Source organism: Caenorhabditis briggsae, assembly GCF_000004555.2.
Source record: "Caenorhabditis briggsae complete genome, chrIII, whole genome shotgun sequence".
NCBI classification, from domain to species: Eukaryota; Metazoa; Nematoda; class Chromadorea; order Rhabditida; family Rhabditidae; genus Caenorhabditis; species Caenorhabditis briggsae.
The window spans coordinates 3,967,567-3,985,302 of NC_013490.2; the positions used below are offsets into that span (position 1 = coordinate 3,967,567).

At 35.3% G+C, this 17,736-nt stretch overlaps 3 protein-coding genes across 3 annotated transcripts in view; 1 reads left to right on the plus strand and 2 right to left on the minus strand.

The window, feature by feature from the left end:
• The window catches only part of Cbr-ida-1, a gene marked incomplete at both ends in the record, with an annotated part of 11,458 nt that extends 10,364 nt beyond the window's left edge, over nucleotides 1-1,094 (minus strand). Inside the window, one exon of the mRNA XM_002641182.1 lies at nucleotides 1,025-1,094. Coding sequence (XP_002641228.1) covers nucleotides 1,025-1,094 — 70 coding nt within the window. The remainder of the gene's footprint in view (nucleotides 1-1,024) is intronic.
• Nucleotides 1,095-7,297: 6,203 nt separating this feature from the next.
• Nucleotides 7,298-14,100, minus strand: CBG09093 (the record flags this gene model as incomplete). Its single annotated transcript, XM_045243608.1, has 12 exons — nucleotides 7,298-7,385; nucleotides 8,275-8,362; nucleotides 8,881-9,013; nucleotides 9,384-9,475; nucleotides 9,872-9,968; nucleotides 10,009-10,139; nucleotides 10,187-10,347; nucleotides 10,633-10,766; nucleotides 11,084-11,183; nucleotides 12,146-12,455; nucleotides 12,503-12,727; nucleotides 13,695-14,100. 12 exons carry the CDS (start codon nucleotides 14,098-14,100, stop codon nucleotides 7,298-7,300), a joined length of 1,965 nt encoding a protein of 654 aa, XP_045093890.1.
• A 2,471-nt stretch (nucleotides 14,101-16,571) lies between these two features.
• CBG09091 lies at nucleotides 16,572-17,618 on the plus strand (the record flags this gene model as incomplete). Its single annotated transcript, XM_045243609.1, has 1 exon — nucleotides 16,572-17,618. One exon carries the CDS (start codon nucleotides 16,572-16,574, stop codon nucleotides 17,616-17,618), a length of 1,047 nt encoding a protein of 348 aa, XP_045093891.1.
• Nucleotides 17,619-17,736: the final 118 nt, after the last annotated feature.

Here is a 17,736-nt window from a genome sequence, read left to right on the forward strand (position 1 = left end):
GAGACTCTAACTGTCTGCGTCTCTCTCAGCCCGGTGGGGGGCCGTCCAGTCGGCTAATTTTCATAAGGAATTTATGCTTCAATTTGGATCAAAATTTCGATTTTTCAATTTTTTTTTAAACTGCAAACTGCAAAATTGTCAGTCTCTCGAACTCTTTTTCTCTTCCAGGAACACAACTTCCAAGGGGATTAAATTCGAAATAAGGCTTCCAGGACTCGTAAAACCGGACATAAAAAGGCTTCTCTCTTCTTTTGGTCCCTCTTCCCAATTTTTGAAACACTTCCACTACATTTTTCTCTCTTTTCCCCTTTAGTCATCTCCAGATCCACTAGACAAGCTATAGAAAAAATTAGCGCGCTTTCAGAATGACCAAAGAGCTCAAAAAGTGCATTCGTGTGAATGCAATTTTAAAATTCCGAGGAAAAAACCCCAGAAAAAAAGGACCGGAAGAAAAAACAATAAGTATTCTGAAGTCGCGGGGGAATGAAGAATGGAGAGGGGGTGGTAAACAAACCAAAATGAGAAAAAAGAATACGAAAAAACGCGTACATAACGACTACATTTCGTACCCACGAAATTGCCAAGCGGGGGTTCGAACCCATAAGTGGCGACCCGAATGGGTGAGAGACAAAAGGCTACCCAGCTGCGCCAAGGAAGAACACAATATAATAAGGGTACATTGTAATTATAAAGGGTGGGTAAGTAAGAAGCGGAAGGGTCGTGAGGGAAACAGTGCGCTCCAAAAAGTGACAAAATACAGTATGCGTGGCTCATGTCTTCGGACATAGAAAATCTGCCCAAGGGTTCAATCCCCCACCGGTTTACTTTCTTTTTATTTACTTTTGCTTCTTTTTTGTTTCCAATTCTAAGATCAAAAACTAGTCAGAGTAGTTCTAAAAGTACAATTTTGTGTTAGACATGTGATTATAGCCACAAGTGCGAGGGTGGTGATTAAGCGGCTTTTAGGTCAGAAGATTATCTAATCATACATTTTTAAAGATCAAATCAAACCAAAAAAACGTACCGTACAACAGAAAAGCAGGTACTGTAGAAATGGAGAATAATAGAAGAAGAATAAAATGGAAGAAGCGCATGCGGGATGACACACAAATGCTCCTGCGCCGCTACTCCATAGGGCGCTTGCGCGATAAAGTGTCCAAAGCACCGAGAAGGAAAAGTGGGAGGGGCTAGTGAGAGGAAAGGGAAAGAGCTCTCTTTCCCTTCTTTCTATCTCTACGTCTTCTTCTTTTTTTTCACTAGTCACGTCTTCTGCTTCTGCTCCTTCCCTCGACACCGCCCCTCTCTCCCCCTCTTCTTCTATTGATCGTCCGCGGATTCTGGAAGCGTGGGGGGAGGTTTGACGACGGCTGCTTGACGGACGGACGACGGACGGACGACTACTAATAGTAGTAAAGCAGTTGGTCAAAAAAAGAGAGCGTTGTTTTGACATATGTTCCTTTTTTTTTGCTGTTGGAGCTCTTGAAAGACTTCGAATACTGAAAATAGAAATTAGGGAGAGTGGGAAATGAATACTGATTTGAAGGTAGTGCCAGAAGACTATAGCAGTACTTGAGAATGCTAAAAATGTAAACTAGGAGGGTTTGAAATTCTGAAATTCTGAATAAGGTTCTGAAAATCTAAGGTTTTGAGATTCCAACATTCCGAGTTTCTGAAAACCTGAAATTTCGAAAATCAGAAATTCTAAAATTCTGAAATTCCTGGAGATTTTGATATTTTGAGAACCTAAAATTCTGAAGTTCTGAAACTCTAAAATCCTGAATCTAAAACTCTGCGATTACGTTTTCTATGGAACTTCTTGATCACACAAAACCTGAAAAAATTCGATTCTGAAATTACAAATTTCCAAATCCTGACATCTTCAGATCCTGAAAGTCTGAAATATTTTATGGATTTCAAAAATGTTGGATTTCGGAAATTCATAGTTCCAGTCTTCTGACATTAAGTCGCTAGAAATCCATACAACTAATTCGAAATCCTCAAATTTGCGAATCCCGAAATCCCCAGACTTTCGATTCCGGAATTCCAAGGTTTTCAAAGTTTTTGTTTCTGAAGTGCTTGGAATTATAAAATTGTTCGAAACCTTTGGAACTTTCACAACTTTCAAGTATACAAACTTTTTGAAACTTTCAGATTTTTCAGAGGTTTTGAAGGTTTGCGATTTGGACAAATTTCAGTCGAAATCTGGTCATTTTAGGTCGTTTTTAGACTAATTTTCGAGACGGAAAACTCAACATTTTTAAACTTACGCGTGTCAGAAAAGAGACACCCACAAAACTAAATGCCATCATGTATTCATCCGGTTAAAGATAAGGATTAGTGAGTGATAAGTTATCACTGATAACCTTCTGACGTGGATAAATCTATTCAAAGGAGTTCTGGAAAAAAACAAAAAATTAGTTGATGACCAAGAAAGATGATCTGGAAATAAACCATAGAAATTACGAATTTTTGATTTTCTGGATTTCTAAGAAAATCTTAGAATCTCCGAATCTCAGAATCAAAATTTGAAGTTTTAGAATCTTCAGGTATTTCAGGCTTTCAGAAATTCAGAAATGAAAAAAATCAGAAACTTTAGGTATATCAGAGTTTGAAAAATTTCAGAATGTCAGAATACAAGAATCTCAAAAACTCGGAAGCTTGGAATATTGAAATCTTGGAATCTCTAGAATTTTAGAATTTCATAACTTTAGAATTTCTGAATTCCTGAATTTTCGAGTATCTTAATTTCTGAATTTCAAAATTTCTGAATCTTTCCTATTGTCCATCCTTCTATGACGCAGATACCACATGTCTAATTTTCCTGAAAATTCGACATTATCATTTTTATCACTTCCTTATCCCCTATCTAATCCCCATTCTCCCCCTCACATTTATCTGAAATTTTTCCAGAAACTCTATCTTCTTTTTCTCCCATTTTTCCCTAATCCAGATGACCTCAAAATACACGAATCCCTCTATTTTTCACATCAATTTCTGAGCCAATTTTCCTAAAAGGCGCGTCTATTTTAGCATAAAATTGTGTGTGTGTGTGTATCAAATTCGATGTGTTCTTGACCAATTCGAATTTTTTTGGGGCAAAAAAAAGAAATTCTGAATCATCTTTTCCCCGAAAATCGAAAAACGAGAATCTTCTCGAGAAAATGACACCTGACACTTTTTCTATACAACTACAAAAAAATGTGTGAGTGATATACAAAATACAAAAAAAAAACAAAAATTTATTTCACTATACAACTACAATTTTTTGGGTCTAGGAATTTTTTTCTAGCTTCTCGTGATCCAAAACTAATATTTTAAATGATGTGAGCAAAAAAGAGGAAATTTTGGATAACATTTAATTGAGCAATTATATTCAAAGACTTCTAGACTTCTGGAGGAAATTGAAGAACGATGCTGATGCAAAATTGGAAAATAATATTTTCATAGTAACGCGGAAATTGGGAAAATCCCATTTCCGAATTTTCAGAAAGGCAATCTTTTAAAATACCGTATTTCCTTTGTCAACTTTGAACTGAATTATCTCGATCCCTGTTAAAGATATCAGTCAACTGATAAAACATTTTCATAATATTATCAATATTTTATCAGTTGACTAAATTTTGATATCTTTTACAGGAATCGAGATAATTGAGCTCAAAGTTGGCATTTAGGTAGACTTCTACTAGGAGATACGGTAGACAAGTTTGAAACCCTACGAAAGTTATTAAAACCTGTTATATTTGTCTGAAATTTTTAGAGTATACTAAGCAAAACTAGAGCTTCATTTTTGTAACTGACAACTTGTTTCTAGCAAAAACAGTTTTTGAGTTATGCGCCTTTAAAGATGGGATGCTTGATTACCGAGAGAGGCGAGACGCAGACACCCAGTTTTTAGAGGCGCATATCTCAAAAACCAAAATAGACGCAAAAAAGTTGTCAGATAAAAATTCGAAGTTCTATTTTCGTTTAGTATAACCTGAATATTTGCAGTGCAATGGAAAATTCTGAAACTTTTTTTCCGAATTTTCAGAAATACCGTATTCCTTCTGTCAACTTTGAGCTCAATTATCTCAATTCCAGTAAAAGATATCGAAAACTTGTCAAGTAATAAATTAGTTATCATAATATCAGCAATATTTTATCAGTGGACAAATTTCTGATATCTTTCAGAGGAATTGAGATAATTGAGCTGAAAATGGACTGCAGAGATACGGTATTGGAATCTAATTGTAATTTAAAGAACTCCCAAACTTTGAAAAATCTCCACATTATGGATTCTTGGAATCCCGGACTTTTTAGAATCACATCATAATTTAAATTTCCAAGTTTTCTAATCAGAAATTTTCGCCATTTCCCAGCTCCCCCTGGAGACATTATGATCAAAATTTTTATTTTCTACTTTTTCCAAGAATTCCCATTCCGGGATTCTTTGAAAAAAGGGACAACATGAAATAATGGGAAAACCAGAAAGCACTCAAGAAAAGAAATAAAAAATGGGAAAATGGACTACGGTAGTTTATGGGTCTTTTGAGAATCAAAAATCGGTGGTGGGAGTGTGAATAGAAAAGGAAATTGAAATAAGGTGGGCTTATTCAAAAATAATGTTTTTTCAGAAATTGGTTTGTATGAAACATGGTGGAGCTTCTGATCTCAAATCTGAAATATTGGAAAACACGAACATTTTCAGGCACATTACCGTATTTGCCCCAATCGAAAGCCACCCTATATGTGCAGCTTGATTATTTCGGTTCTTTTAAAAGATATCAACAAATTTTGAACTGATAAACTGTTTATCATAATATCACCAATGTTTTATCAGTTGGGATACTTTTAATATCTCTCATAGGAACCGAGATAATTGAGCTTAAAGTGCACGTATAAGGGGGGCTTCTATTTGAGCACATACGGTAATCAACCATATTTTGAGGAGCACTTGATTTTTGATGTGAAAACAAAACATTAACAAATAATAATATTGCCAATCTGCGTTCCTCTAATCTTTTCGTATAGACCATCAACCTTCAGAACATATGATCAGATGACGTGGCAAGATTAGAATATGTACGACATTTAGGGGGGGGGGGGGGGAGGGGTGGAAATTAGATTAGAATCAAATTGAAGATTATCTGTTTGGAAATAGATCATGAGGGGAGTCATTGAATATCCAGATTTTGGGAGATTTGGAAGACTCCTTCCAGAAAGGGGACGAATTTGAAGTTGAAGAGATTCTAGGAAATTCTAAAAAAAAAGGTTCTGAAAATATAAATGAAGAATCCTATCAGGGATGTCCATTATCCTGATCCCGTAGTCTGTATTTCAAATTCTGAAATCTGTTAAATAGTTTCCGGATTTCAATGAATCCATTTTACTTTCCAGATTTTCAAAATTTCCAATTTTCAAAAACATTCCGGCATTTCAAAACAGTTATTCCAGATATCCCTTACCTAAAAAAACAGTTATCTCCGTCCCAATTTTTTTCTGATTTCCGGTCTCTCTCCCTTATAGAAAGGCCAATTCAGAGTACCTCATAAACTACCGTAGTCTCTATTATCTCATTTCCGAATCCCTTTTCTCTCTTTTCTTGAGTGCTTTTTGCTCATTATTTCTTCTTTTGAATCATTTAGAATTCGTCACTTCTTTTTGCCTTTTCGGTTAGTTTCGAAATGGGATTTGGGACCCTTAGAAACAAATTTGAGACAAGGAAAAATGAAGGATTAAAAATGTAGAATCACATATTCCAGACAAAGTTTTGAAAATTGTCATATCTGGAAGCAAAAAGTTGATCATAATGTCTCCTGGGTTGAGGATTAGAAAACAATTGGATTCAAGTTTTACAAAAAAATAAGGTAATCGGATTTTTTCGCCGTTGTCTATAAAATCCGAGTTGGAAATTCTACCAAATTTTCCAATATTTCTAGCAGATTCTGAGATTTTTTTGAGATTTTTGAAAACTTTTATATCTGGAAGCAAACAATTGATCATAATGTCTCCTGGGTTAAGGATTAGGGAAAAATTGGATTTAAAAATTGCAGAAAAGTTTCGTAATCCTTTTTTGTCATTGTCTATAAAATACAACTTTTAAATTTTGATCAAATTTTAAATTTCTCGGATTCTAAAAGTCCTGAAGATTTTGAAAATCCTAAATAATGAAAGATTCTGAAATCCCAGAAGGTTCATGACTTCTGAAATTCCGGAAAAGTGTGACATTATGAAATTTTGAGCTTCTCAGGTTTTAAAATTCTAGAAGATTCTTAAATTCTCAAATTTCTGAAAGTTTTTAAATTCTGAAATTCCAGAAGATTTTTGAATTCTAATATCCGAGAAAATTCTGAATTTTTATAATGCCAGAAGACTGTGGAATTTAGAATGTATAGAATATTCCGAAATTCTTATATTCTTATATTCCAGAAGAGTCTGAAATTCCGAAATTTTGAAATTCTGAAATTCTGAAATTCTGAAATTCTGAAATTCTAAAATTCTGAAGTTCTGAAGTTCTGTAATTCAGAAATTTTGAAATTCAGAAAAATTTGAAAATCTGAAAAATTATAAGATTCAAGTTTAAAATTTTCAAAGTTTCAAATTGTTTCAAAAAGCAAATTCAAATCAGAAATTTTCAGACAACCAAATAAATCTTAACTACAAATCCTTGAACAAAACAATCAAGTCATTGAAAAAATTCAAACTTCCGGTAGGGAATTCTAAAACCCTGAAAAGATATTGAAGATTCTGAGATTTGGTTAAAATTTTGAATTTTAAAATTTTTCCAGACATCCGGAACCTTAATCCTAGATTCTGGAAAAAAATAATCAAAATTCAAACTTCCGCGAATCACGTAACTTTTTTCATTCTTCACAAATTTCCAGATCATCTGATCCTAACCCAAAAAATTTCAAAATGATATCACTGATATATATGTTATAGCTTATGACTCAAAATCATCATCCACCCTCTCTTTTCTCTATTTTCCTTTTCCGTTTTTTCATATATTTTTCATCATAATAATCTAATTAGAATCAGTCTCCGCATTGATGCAAGAGGTACAACACAACAAACAACACAAAAAATGTTTATGCTTAGAAAATGTTAGAAAATGATATGCTTAGAAAATGAGATCCAAAAAGAGGGAAAGAATGAATTCTGAAGAATTGGCTGCGTGCCGAAGTGCAACGTCTTCTAGAAGAATCTTCTAGGAATGTATTCTAGAAATATCTTCTTGAAAACAAAAACAGCAAACTTTGAAGAAGCATGATTTTAGATGTTTAACCTGAAAAGGCCATAATTTTTTTTAGTTCATTTCTCAGAAAATCACATGTTGTACCCACGTTTTCCGTATTCGTGGATCGAATAATAAACCGCAAAGTGGGTCGACAATAAGGGCAATTGACCTGAAAATGTCAAAAAAATTAGGTTTGGGAGTTGTTGGTTTATTGGTTTTGCCTGGGATTGGAGATGGAAGGAAAAGGGGTTTTCAAATATTGAAATTTTAAAAATCTGGAAAATTAATAAAAAAAAACAGGAATTCAAAAATTCAGGAATTCAGGTACTTAGAAATTCATAAATTCACAAATCTAGAAAATTCAGAAACTTTCCCATTTATCCTTTATTTTTGGTTTTCAAGATTCCCATCAAACTTGTACACCCAAAAAAATTGTTAGAAGTTTTCAGAAACGCCTGAAAATTTCAGAATATGCCAAACAAAAGTAGCGCTTCATTTTTGATACTGACAACTTTTTTCCAGCTACCGTAGTTTTAGAGATATGCGCCTTTAAAGAGACGTACAGTGGATACGCAGCTTGTATCGTTTTAAAGGCTCATATCTCAAGAATCGGAATAGCTATCAAAAAGTAGTCAATTACAAAACTAGTTTGAATCTTATCCCCTAGCATTGTTAGTTTTAAAGATATGGGTCTTTAAAGATTGAGAAACCAGCCACTCATCTCTCTTAACACTGCTAGGCGCATTACCTTTAAAGGCGCATATCACAAAAAGTACGGTAACTTCATAAAGGTGTTCTACCGCTATTTTTCGATTTTCTCTGGATTCTTTGACTAATTTCTGATCATATCACCTTTACTAAAAACCTATTTTGTTTACATGGCCCTTCTTTTTCTCTGCCGTCATAACCGATTTGTCAACTACCCCAAAAGTAATCATCTCGACATACTTCAAACCAATTTTCTTTTTTGCCAGGAGAAACGGCATAAATTCGTCAACCTTTTTTCTAATCTGCCTTGACAACAAAAAGACAAAAACAGAATTTGGAAAGAAACTAACCAGGCAAGGACTTGTGAAGAACTCATGATAGCAGGGACTATCAAATGATCGGCTTGATAGAAGTTAGTACAAGTTGTGATTGAGCCATCTGGAAGTTTGGGAAATGGAGGAAATTGAAATTTCAGAAAAACTCAATTATGAAAAGAGAGTGTTTAACAAAATTTTATCAATTTTATCTTTTTTTTTTAATCGAAAATACCGAATCTCCTCTAAAAGTAGCCTACCCGAACCGTCAACTTTGAACTCAATTATCTCGATTTCTATGAGAGATATCAAAATTTTGTCAACTGATAAAATATTTGTGATATTGTGATAAATAGTTTATTAGTTGACAAATTTTTTATATCTCTTACAGGAAATGAGATAATTGAGATTAAAGTTTACCGTTTTGGTGGGCTTCAGAATATACGGTAGTCAATTTGGATGTCTAAAAATTATAGTAGAATTTTTTGTATAAAACTGAAATTTTCAGAGTATACTAAACAAAAATAGAGCTTCAGTTTTGTAGTTGACAACTTTTTTGTACATATTGATTCAAGTGAGATATGCTGCTTCAAACCACGGTAAGTGGCAAAACTAGAACTTCCAGAACATTTGAATACTCACCAATTTTCAATCCAACCATATATGACGCTGGTATTCCTTCTGACATACTAATCAATGTGAAAGTGAACAGAGTCCAGGCAAGACGAGTTCTTGCAGACTTGAAAATTGAAGTTTCCGATGCAAAGCTTCCAACCTGAAAAGTTACAAAAGTTACTGTAAACACTCTAATAGAAGGTCACTCAACCCTTCAACTTTGAGCCCATATATCTCAATTCCTGTGAAAGATATCGAAAACTTGTCAATTAATAAATTTTTCTTCTATTTTTCGCGGTATCTCCAAATTTAAAAGATTTACATAAAAATCAGAGATCAAAATTTTCAATGATGACGAATCTCTCATTGACTAATGCACCAAATGCTTTTAACGAAAAGGTGCTTCGAAATTTCAAGTTCAATGAGGATTGCTGTACTTTTACGAGCTACATTAAGGGATTGTCTTCTTCGTTTTTCGGTTGGATTTCGAAATTGGAAATTTTAGGGACCAGAAAAATTCAAAAACTCACACTTTCCGCTCGATTCTTATAGCAATACAATGCGATCAGCACAAATGACAAGGTGATGATTGGAATGAGGAATGATAACGAAACTATGACAACTGGAAATAGGATTTTTCGGGGAGCCCTTGTTCTGCCAAACTCGAATTTTTATGAGTTTTTAAAAACTAACAAAAATGAACCAAGTTATGAATATTTTTCCGAAAAGTCGAGGATCAGAGAAACCAGACACACTGCGTCTCTAACTCGAAAACTTAAATTCTGAGAATCATATGCATGTTTTTACTCATTTTGAAGCTCAAAGTTTAATGATCTCAAAAATCAGAAATTCATTCAATTTGGAGCCTTTTCAGCAAAGTTATAGTCATTTTTCTGATGTTTCAGCCTTAGCTTGCGCCATAAATTATTTTTCCCATGTCCCCCTCCTTTAAACTGAACAAAAACGGCTAAGATTTTTTTCTCTCAGATTCAATTCGTTATAAATTTTGAAATCTTACACATAACGATATTAATTGCTGCTTGACAATGATCCAGATCACAATAAAATGGGCCTCCTTCTGACTGTTCTGCTGCTTGGAACACAGCTGTCGTCGCCTGATATTCTAATTGAATTTTTAAGTTCACAAGTGCTCACTGATAACAAAATTGATCCGATTAGGTTGCCAATTGCCAGTTTGTACACGGTTCGAACTGATATACAAAGGGAATAGAATATGGGACGAACGGTGGCAAGGTACAGTAGAACGGCTGATCCAACGTAGGATCCTGAACGGAAGTTTTGTTTTGATGTTGAGAGGGGAATAGGGATTTACCTAATAAAGTATAAAAACTGAGATCGTCGATCATGAAAAACAAGAAATAGACAACATAATTGAGAGTTAAAAATTCAACGATGCGAATTGTAAGCATTGCTGAAGCAGCAGAAAGTGAAGATATTCCTCTGCTAACAACGAATACATATTGTTTTCTGGTGCTGGAAATTTAGAGAGAGTTATTATAACGACAGCTACAGTAACCATTTTCTTGCTATCAAAAGTTTTAACAAAATGTTTACAATATTATTGAAAATGTTTTGTCAGTTAGCCTCTTTTTGATATCTTTTACAGGAAATGAGATAAATTGGCTCAAAGTTGACAGCCACACATAATGAGCTTGAAAAAAGAGAGGCAAAGTCAGAGATCTAACCACATAAATTCAGATATTCTTCACTAATTTTTTTTCAAATTATGATACAATTTCAGTTAAAATAAAAACTCACATATCATTCATTTGTATAAAATTAGGCAACAAAACTGTCAAATAATATGCATTTAAAAACAAACCAGTAGTTAATAAAATAAATGGAACCACCAGATTCAGCCAGTAAATGATAACTTCAATAGTGTCCACATACTGAAATTTCAACATTTCTCATACCTAAAAATGGGTAGATACCTGAATAAGATAACAGGGATCTGTCGCATTGGTACAATCCAGAAAGTAGGGCTCGTAGACGGAATGATACGAGCAATTCTCAAATAAATTTTTCATTTTCCCAGCAGAATTTTAGGTGCAAAACTATTGTAGTTTTGTCTGTCTTATCAGTAGTGTCAGAAAATGCGGGGATGGGGATTATTAACACATTTTTGAAACATTTCGATTTTTTTATTCTTTAGTCATTCCGGAAGATTTTTTGACTCATTGGAAGTCATGGATTCCAGAAATTTGGCATAATAAACTTGAGATCGGTTTATGTGATGTGTGACTTTGTTCATGATGCTGTGGTCGAAAATTACACTAGCCAAGGGGTCAAGGATTAAGACTATCGCCCTGAAATTGTTTTTTTTTTTTTTGGAAAACGGCAGTGACAAGGTGCGCGCCAACGGACGCTTGGCGCGATTCGCGTGCTGCTGGCTCCTTTCTTGCAGCATTCGCATTTTTCAAGCTTTGTCTTTGTCTGAAAAATGTTCTGCTTTGTTTTTTTTTGAAAATCTATTTTTAGCTATTTTAGACAAGGTGTTTGGCTATTCAAAAAATGCCAAAAGATGAATTTTGATGAAATATGAGCTGTGTTATTAGCTCTCAAACATTTAGTACCTTTTTTTTACATTCCTAATTCAAGTGTTCCGAACTTTTCCCATATTAAAAAACATTTTTTTAATTCGGAAATTTCCAAAAATTCGGGTTCCTGAAAATTTGGGTTCCTGAAATTCTGAAACTGTGAAATTCCGAAATTCCACGTTTCTGAATTTCAAAGTTCTGAAATTTCAAATTCTGAAATTCTGAAACTCTGAAACTCTGAACAACTGAAATTCCGAAAATAAGAATTCTGAAGTTCCAAAGTTCTCAAATTCCGGAACTAGGAATTCTGAAGTTCCAAAATTGTGATATTCCAAAAATCCGAATTTCTGAAGTTTCAAATTCTGAAACTCTGAAATACAGATATTTCAAAATTCTGAACATCCAAATTTTGAAACTCCGAGAATCGAGATTCTAAAATTTTGAAATTCTGAAATTCTGTAATTTTGTAATTTCGAAAGTTTTGAAATTTCGAAATTTAGAATTGAACCAACTAAAATACTTCAAACGCATGTAACCCAGTTCATATTTTATCAAGTTGTATGATTATGTATTTATTGGAATAGACAAAAACCTTGTCTATAATTGCTAGAAAATATAATTTTTAACAGCAAGGTTTTTAGACAAAAACAAAGTTGAAAAATTCGAGTGCTGCGAGACAGGCGCCAAGCGCCCTTGGCGCCCAACTTGTCACCGCCGGGTGCGAGACTCACCAAATAATAGAATCAATTGATGTGAATACGGTAATCTGGACCAGCCGATCCGCCTGATAGAAATTGTTACATGTATTGAGAACACTATCCGCTTTGAGACCAATAAGAAAACTAGAAGGAATTCCTTCGGCAAGAGAAATCACAATTATTGCTGTAAGTGTCCATCCGAGACGGATTCTGGCATGATGAAGAGTTTGAGAAGACGTGTAGCTTCCTATTTTTTTCGATTGGTGAATATGAAAACTTAGGCAGATGAAAACGAATATTAGAATTAGAATGGTGGCGGAGAATGCTAAGCTGACGATTACAACTGGAAAAATTATAACTGAGTTTTTTTTTTAATTTTTCGGATCTTACAGTTAATAAGCCCAACAACCGGAGCACAATGGTGAGATTCGCATTGAATTGGGCCGGGGATATAAGTGGCTGTTTGAAATGCACCAAGAGGAACTGATATTAAAATGGCTAGGATTACATTGGAAACTGCTAGAATATAGATATTTCGAACAGTAAGACGCCTGGAGAAATAGACTGGATGAAGAACACCAATGTATAGAAGGATAGCCATTCCGATATAAGATCCTGGAAATTTGAAACATTTTTAAAAAATTTCATTTTTCTAATTAATGGTTCATTGTTCTCCTAGGTAAACGACCTGTCACCATTTGATGGATTCATGGTATTTTCTTATTCACCTTGCCACATTCATGTCAAAATATCCCCCACAATTTCGGTTTTTGCCTCCTTATTGCTCATCTGATGACGCAAACAATACTCTAAAAGTGTAAAAAAGGGCGAAGTTTCCCACGGGGAACGATTAGCCAGGTCCAGGTGGGATGAGCCCCACCCCTTTTTTCCAAAGGGTCTCAGAAGAACTCAGTTTAGTTGTTCGAAGTTTGGGAGGTATCTAGTTGGGTAATGGGCTAGTTGGTCTGATCGGTCAGTTGTACTTCGGTTCATACTGGAAGAGCTTATCACTAGAACAGGACTTCAACTTTTAATACTGAGGATCATTCTGAGGACATACACACACAGTTCGAAGTTTAGGAGGTATCCAGTTGGATGTTTAAATACAGTAAGTAACAAAAGAAACTATGAAATTTTGAAAATTTTTATATCAAAATTTTTTTCAAAAAAAAACAATTTAACATTTACACAAATTTGGTTAGTACAAAACCTATTATAGAAGGACCCTCTTACTTTTAACTTTGAGCCAATATTACTCGCTCCCTGTTAAAGGTATCAAAAAGTTGTCAACTGGTAAATTGTTTAGCATAAAATCACCAAAATTCTATCAGTTGACACAATTTTGATATCTTGCCTAGGAATTGAGATAATTGAGCTCAAACTTAATAGTTTGGGGGCCTAACTATTACAGGTTTTACAATAGTTGTTAAAAAATTTTGGCATTATTCTAGACAACATTTTGACCTGTTTTGTGTTTCTATTAGTTCTTTACGAGACTCTATAAAAAATGAAAAATAAAATTCCGAAAATTTCAGTATGCTCAAACAAATTCGGAGAATTTTCTCAACACCTGAAAACTCACCTTGTAAACTATAAAAACTAATATTATCCGCAATAATAACAACCGCATAAAGCCAATAACTCGACGTCTCCGGTGGAAAATAAACATAGAGAATGCATCTCAAAATGAGAAGAGTTAAAGCAGCACTGATAGACGAAACACATCGACTGATAACGAATATATATCTCTTCCTAGTCTCATAACTCATTTTCCAATACAATGGAACACAAATCCATAGAAAATAAATATTAATTATCAGTGCCAGTAGAAAAAGAGTGCATGTTATGTAGAAATCAAGAATAGTTAATAGCTGAGCAACAACTGCAAAATCATGAATCAATTCACACGGGCGGGATGTATTTGTGCAGTTTTGAAAGTATTTTTCAATTGGATAATGGTCGGTGCAGTTGGAGAAAAGGTCTCCCATTTTTTGAATGGGAAAAAGTACTTGATTGATAAGGAAAGACGGAATTTGTAGAAAAGATTAGAGTGCTGCAGGAATGATTGAATCATGTTTCTTTTGACTTTCGAAATTTACCTTATTAGTTTGTGACAACCTGAATGAAATCATTTCCTCTAAAATAGTGTTTAGGGAGAAAAAAGGAGGATTCAATGATTTTATTTTAAAGGAGGCGAGACAGCAAAAATTTCGGGGGCAGTTGGGGGGCCGAAATATTATGTAGACCATGAAAGCAGACCAAAAGCTTATGTAGACCATCGGTCGTCAGGCGCCTTAGCGCCCCCGTAGCTCAGCCGGCACAGGTCCTGGGCGCGCATACGCAAAATGGATGGGCGACGGAGGACGCGCCGATGAATTGGGTACAGAGAAAGGACGCCGGTATGGAGCATATACGGGGCATATGGGGCACACCACCGCCGCAAAGCATCTCCTCGCCTGGCTTGCTGGCACTCGATGAAATGAACTAAAACGTGGGGTTCCTAGAAGTATCAGTTAAGTTCTATTGTGATGTGATTTTGTTCAGGTCTTCCGATTTCGTACTTTTCCTTTATTATTCCATATATTTTTTTAATATTTTGAACGACATATTACTGATTTTTCGAAACTCAATGTTTTGGTTTTGAAAAAGACTTATGGTAGTTTCCATTTAAATTTGATATGCAAATTCATGTTTTAAAAATACAATCAAAAACAGAAGAAAATGGGAAAAAATTCGCTAAAAATTGTTTTTTTTCATTTGTTCAAAAAATACTTTTTTTGAAATTGCATGAAAAATTGAAAATTTTTATAATTTAAACTTTTTAATTATTGTATACTTACCAACTTACCTTTTATTCCACCTAAAAATACGATTTTTACAATAATTACAAAGTGAAATCAAAAAATCTCAATATCACCTATTTTGGCGAAAAACATAGCAATTAACGAGTGAAAGACATGTTTCTGCAAGAATTCAGCGATTTTTTAGTCTGCCATAACTCTTTTTCACAAAAAACATCGAAAGAATAATCGAAAAACCAGAAATTTAGGCTCGAATTGACGAAAAATTGACAAATTTGCCGGTGTGGATTTACGGTAAACAATGGGCGCATCCGGGATTTCGGGGTGTTGTAGTCGGCCTATCGTATCAGACCCATATCGCACACATCGCCCACCCACCCAGAATCCATCTAGGATACGCGCGCATTCGGAACACTCGATTCAGCCTCTCCCGCATCGCACACATATGAGACTCATCGCAGCTCGTTGTTCGCGATATGTGTCAAACGGACTTCTAGAGGATCGCATATGGATCGAGTCCTTTATGCGCATCATCGCCCAGGACCTGTGAGTAGCGGCGCTGTACCCCTGAGCTGCCTGACATGAGTTCAACCCCTCATGGTGGTTCTCTATGCAAAATATCAGGAAAACTTTTTTTGGTGTCTGGCCTCCTTTAAGCAGGGACTGATGCATGGGCAAAGTTCAAAAAATGTCACTGATGCATGGGCAAAGTTCAGAAACTAGCACAAATTGAGTAAAGTTGCTTGAAGAGGCATTTTCCTTCAAAATAGGCATTCGGAACTCCAAGTATCCTGCAAGCAGTATATCTCATTTTGACGGATTAGTACAGAAAAGTTGATCACAACAAATTTCTAGCTCTATTTTTGGTTGATAAAGATCAAAATTTTCAGACTGATCCAACAAAAATTACTATATTTAGAAGTCATTCAAAGTTTACTACCGTACTTCTTCTCATAGATGCCAACCCAAGCCGTCTACTTTGAGCTCAATTATCTCAACTCCTATTCAAGCTATCAAAAAAGTGCCAACTGACAAAACACTTTTGATATTATGATAAGCAATTTATCAGTTGCTAACTTTTTCATATCTTTGACAGAAATCGAGAAAAAATCGCTCAAAGTTCAAAGCTCGAGTGCCCTTCTATTACAGAGTTTACGGTAGTTGTCCGAAGACTTCATACTCAAAAATACGCCAGATTTTGCCAATTTCCTCCACTCTCGAAATCCCACAACATTTTCAGAATCTTCTATTTCCGTTATTTTCTTTGTTTTTGCGCTATTACCTAACAAGTAAGAAGTATTCTTTTTTCTTCCAGGTCCCTAGATTTTCGTAGGATTTCGAACTTTCAAAGGAGGTCGACCTACTGTCCATATTATTGTCATTTCTTTAGATCTTATCTGTCTTTAATTATACTAATTCTACTGCTTTTTACAACTCTTACTCCTTCACCTCGACCAATGTGAAGGGGACACCTGGAACACCCTAGCCGGGTGTGATGGGAACCTCCCCCAATTTCCCAGGGACCAAGATGGTAGACTCCGCCCACTTGCGATGTCGATGTGTTCGATTCTGACTACCACATAATCATTCTGCCTCATTTCTGAGTACACTGTTCACTGCTCTTACCTTCTGTCTACTTTCAATTTACTACTGTAACTATGTCTCGCCTTACTGGACGTGTGTCTTTCCAAGGACAGGAAAACTGCTATTCTTCCTCGAACTATCGTCGTATGGACAATCAGGATGTCCGTCGTGGAAATGGAAACAACTATCGTCAACCGTTCCGATCCGAAGACAATGAGGAGAGATCAAAACCACGTGGAAAGGGAGCTGTCAGATATCAAGGAACTTATAGTGATAGATTCCATCGCCAGGATCAGAACAAGGATTGTTGCTCATCGGATCAAAACGAAAGAATTGGAATGAAAGGATCGGATCGATGCACTGGACCATCTCAATCTCAAGATAAACCAATCACTCGTAAGCCAACTCAAAGAATCGAGGATGTGATTCCACCTGAGGAACTTCTGGAAGTGGAAGATCTTATCGAACAGATCAGTGATTTGAGTATCCGAAGTGATCGATCAGCATCCCAAATCAAGAGAAACATCCTTGCAAGTGACCTATTTTTGGATACAATGGACATTGATGATTGGGAAAAAGTTTGTAAATCCATGATCGAGACAGCTCTCGATAAAGGAGAAACCGAGTTCATTGCAGACTTAATGGTCGTTCTTCTTAGTAAGTTTTCCTCATTTTTTGATTCATTTAATTTAATTTTTTCAGAAAATCCAATTTTCGCTGCTGTAATGTCAGATGAATTGATGGATGCTTCATCTAAATACATAATGGAAAAAGACGGAAAACCAATTCCATCATTCCTATCTTCTATCCTCTGTGCTCATTGGCCAAGACAATATTTCAAAGCATTCGACAATGGAATCCAATTCTGTATACTGTTGTTTGTATTGTCAAAGGATGGATTCTCGTTGTTCAAGAAGATACCCAAAGATACTTCAGTAAGCCAGGAGAATCGAAAAACACTCCACAAATCATCGAGACTCCCGAAATGGTCAATTTGTGTGCCGTCGCTCTATCGGATCTTTGTGAATCGGCTCAACGTCAACTCTGGATCAATTGGGCGTCTCTTACTGATGAAATCTATGAATGCATCAAACCATCAATCACTCACAATCCAAATTTAACTGGAGAATCCAAGGAACGTCTTCTGGATACACTTCTTCAGATGACACAATGGACCAAGAATCGACAGGCTTCAATGAAGAGTTCAGGTGTTCAAACTGTCTCTTCCGGATGTTAATT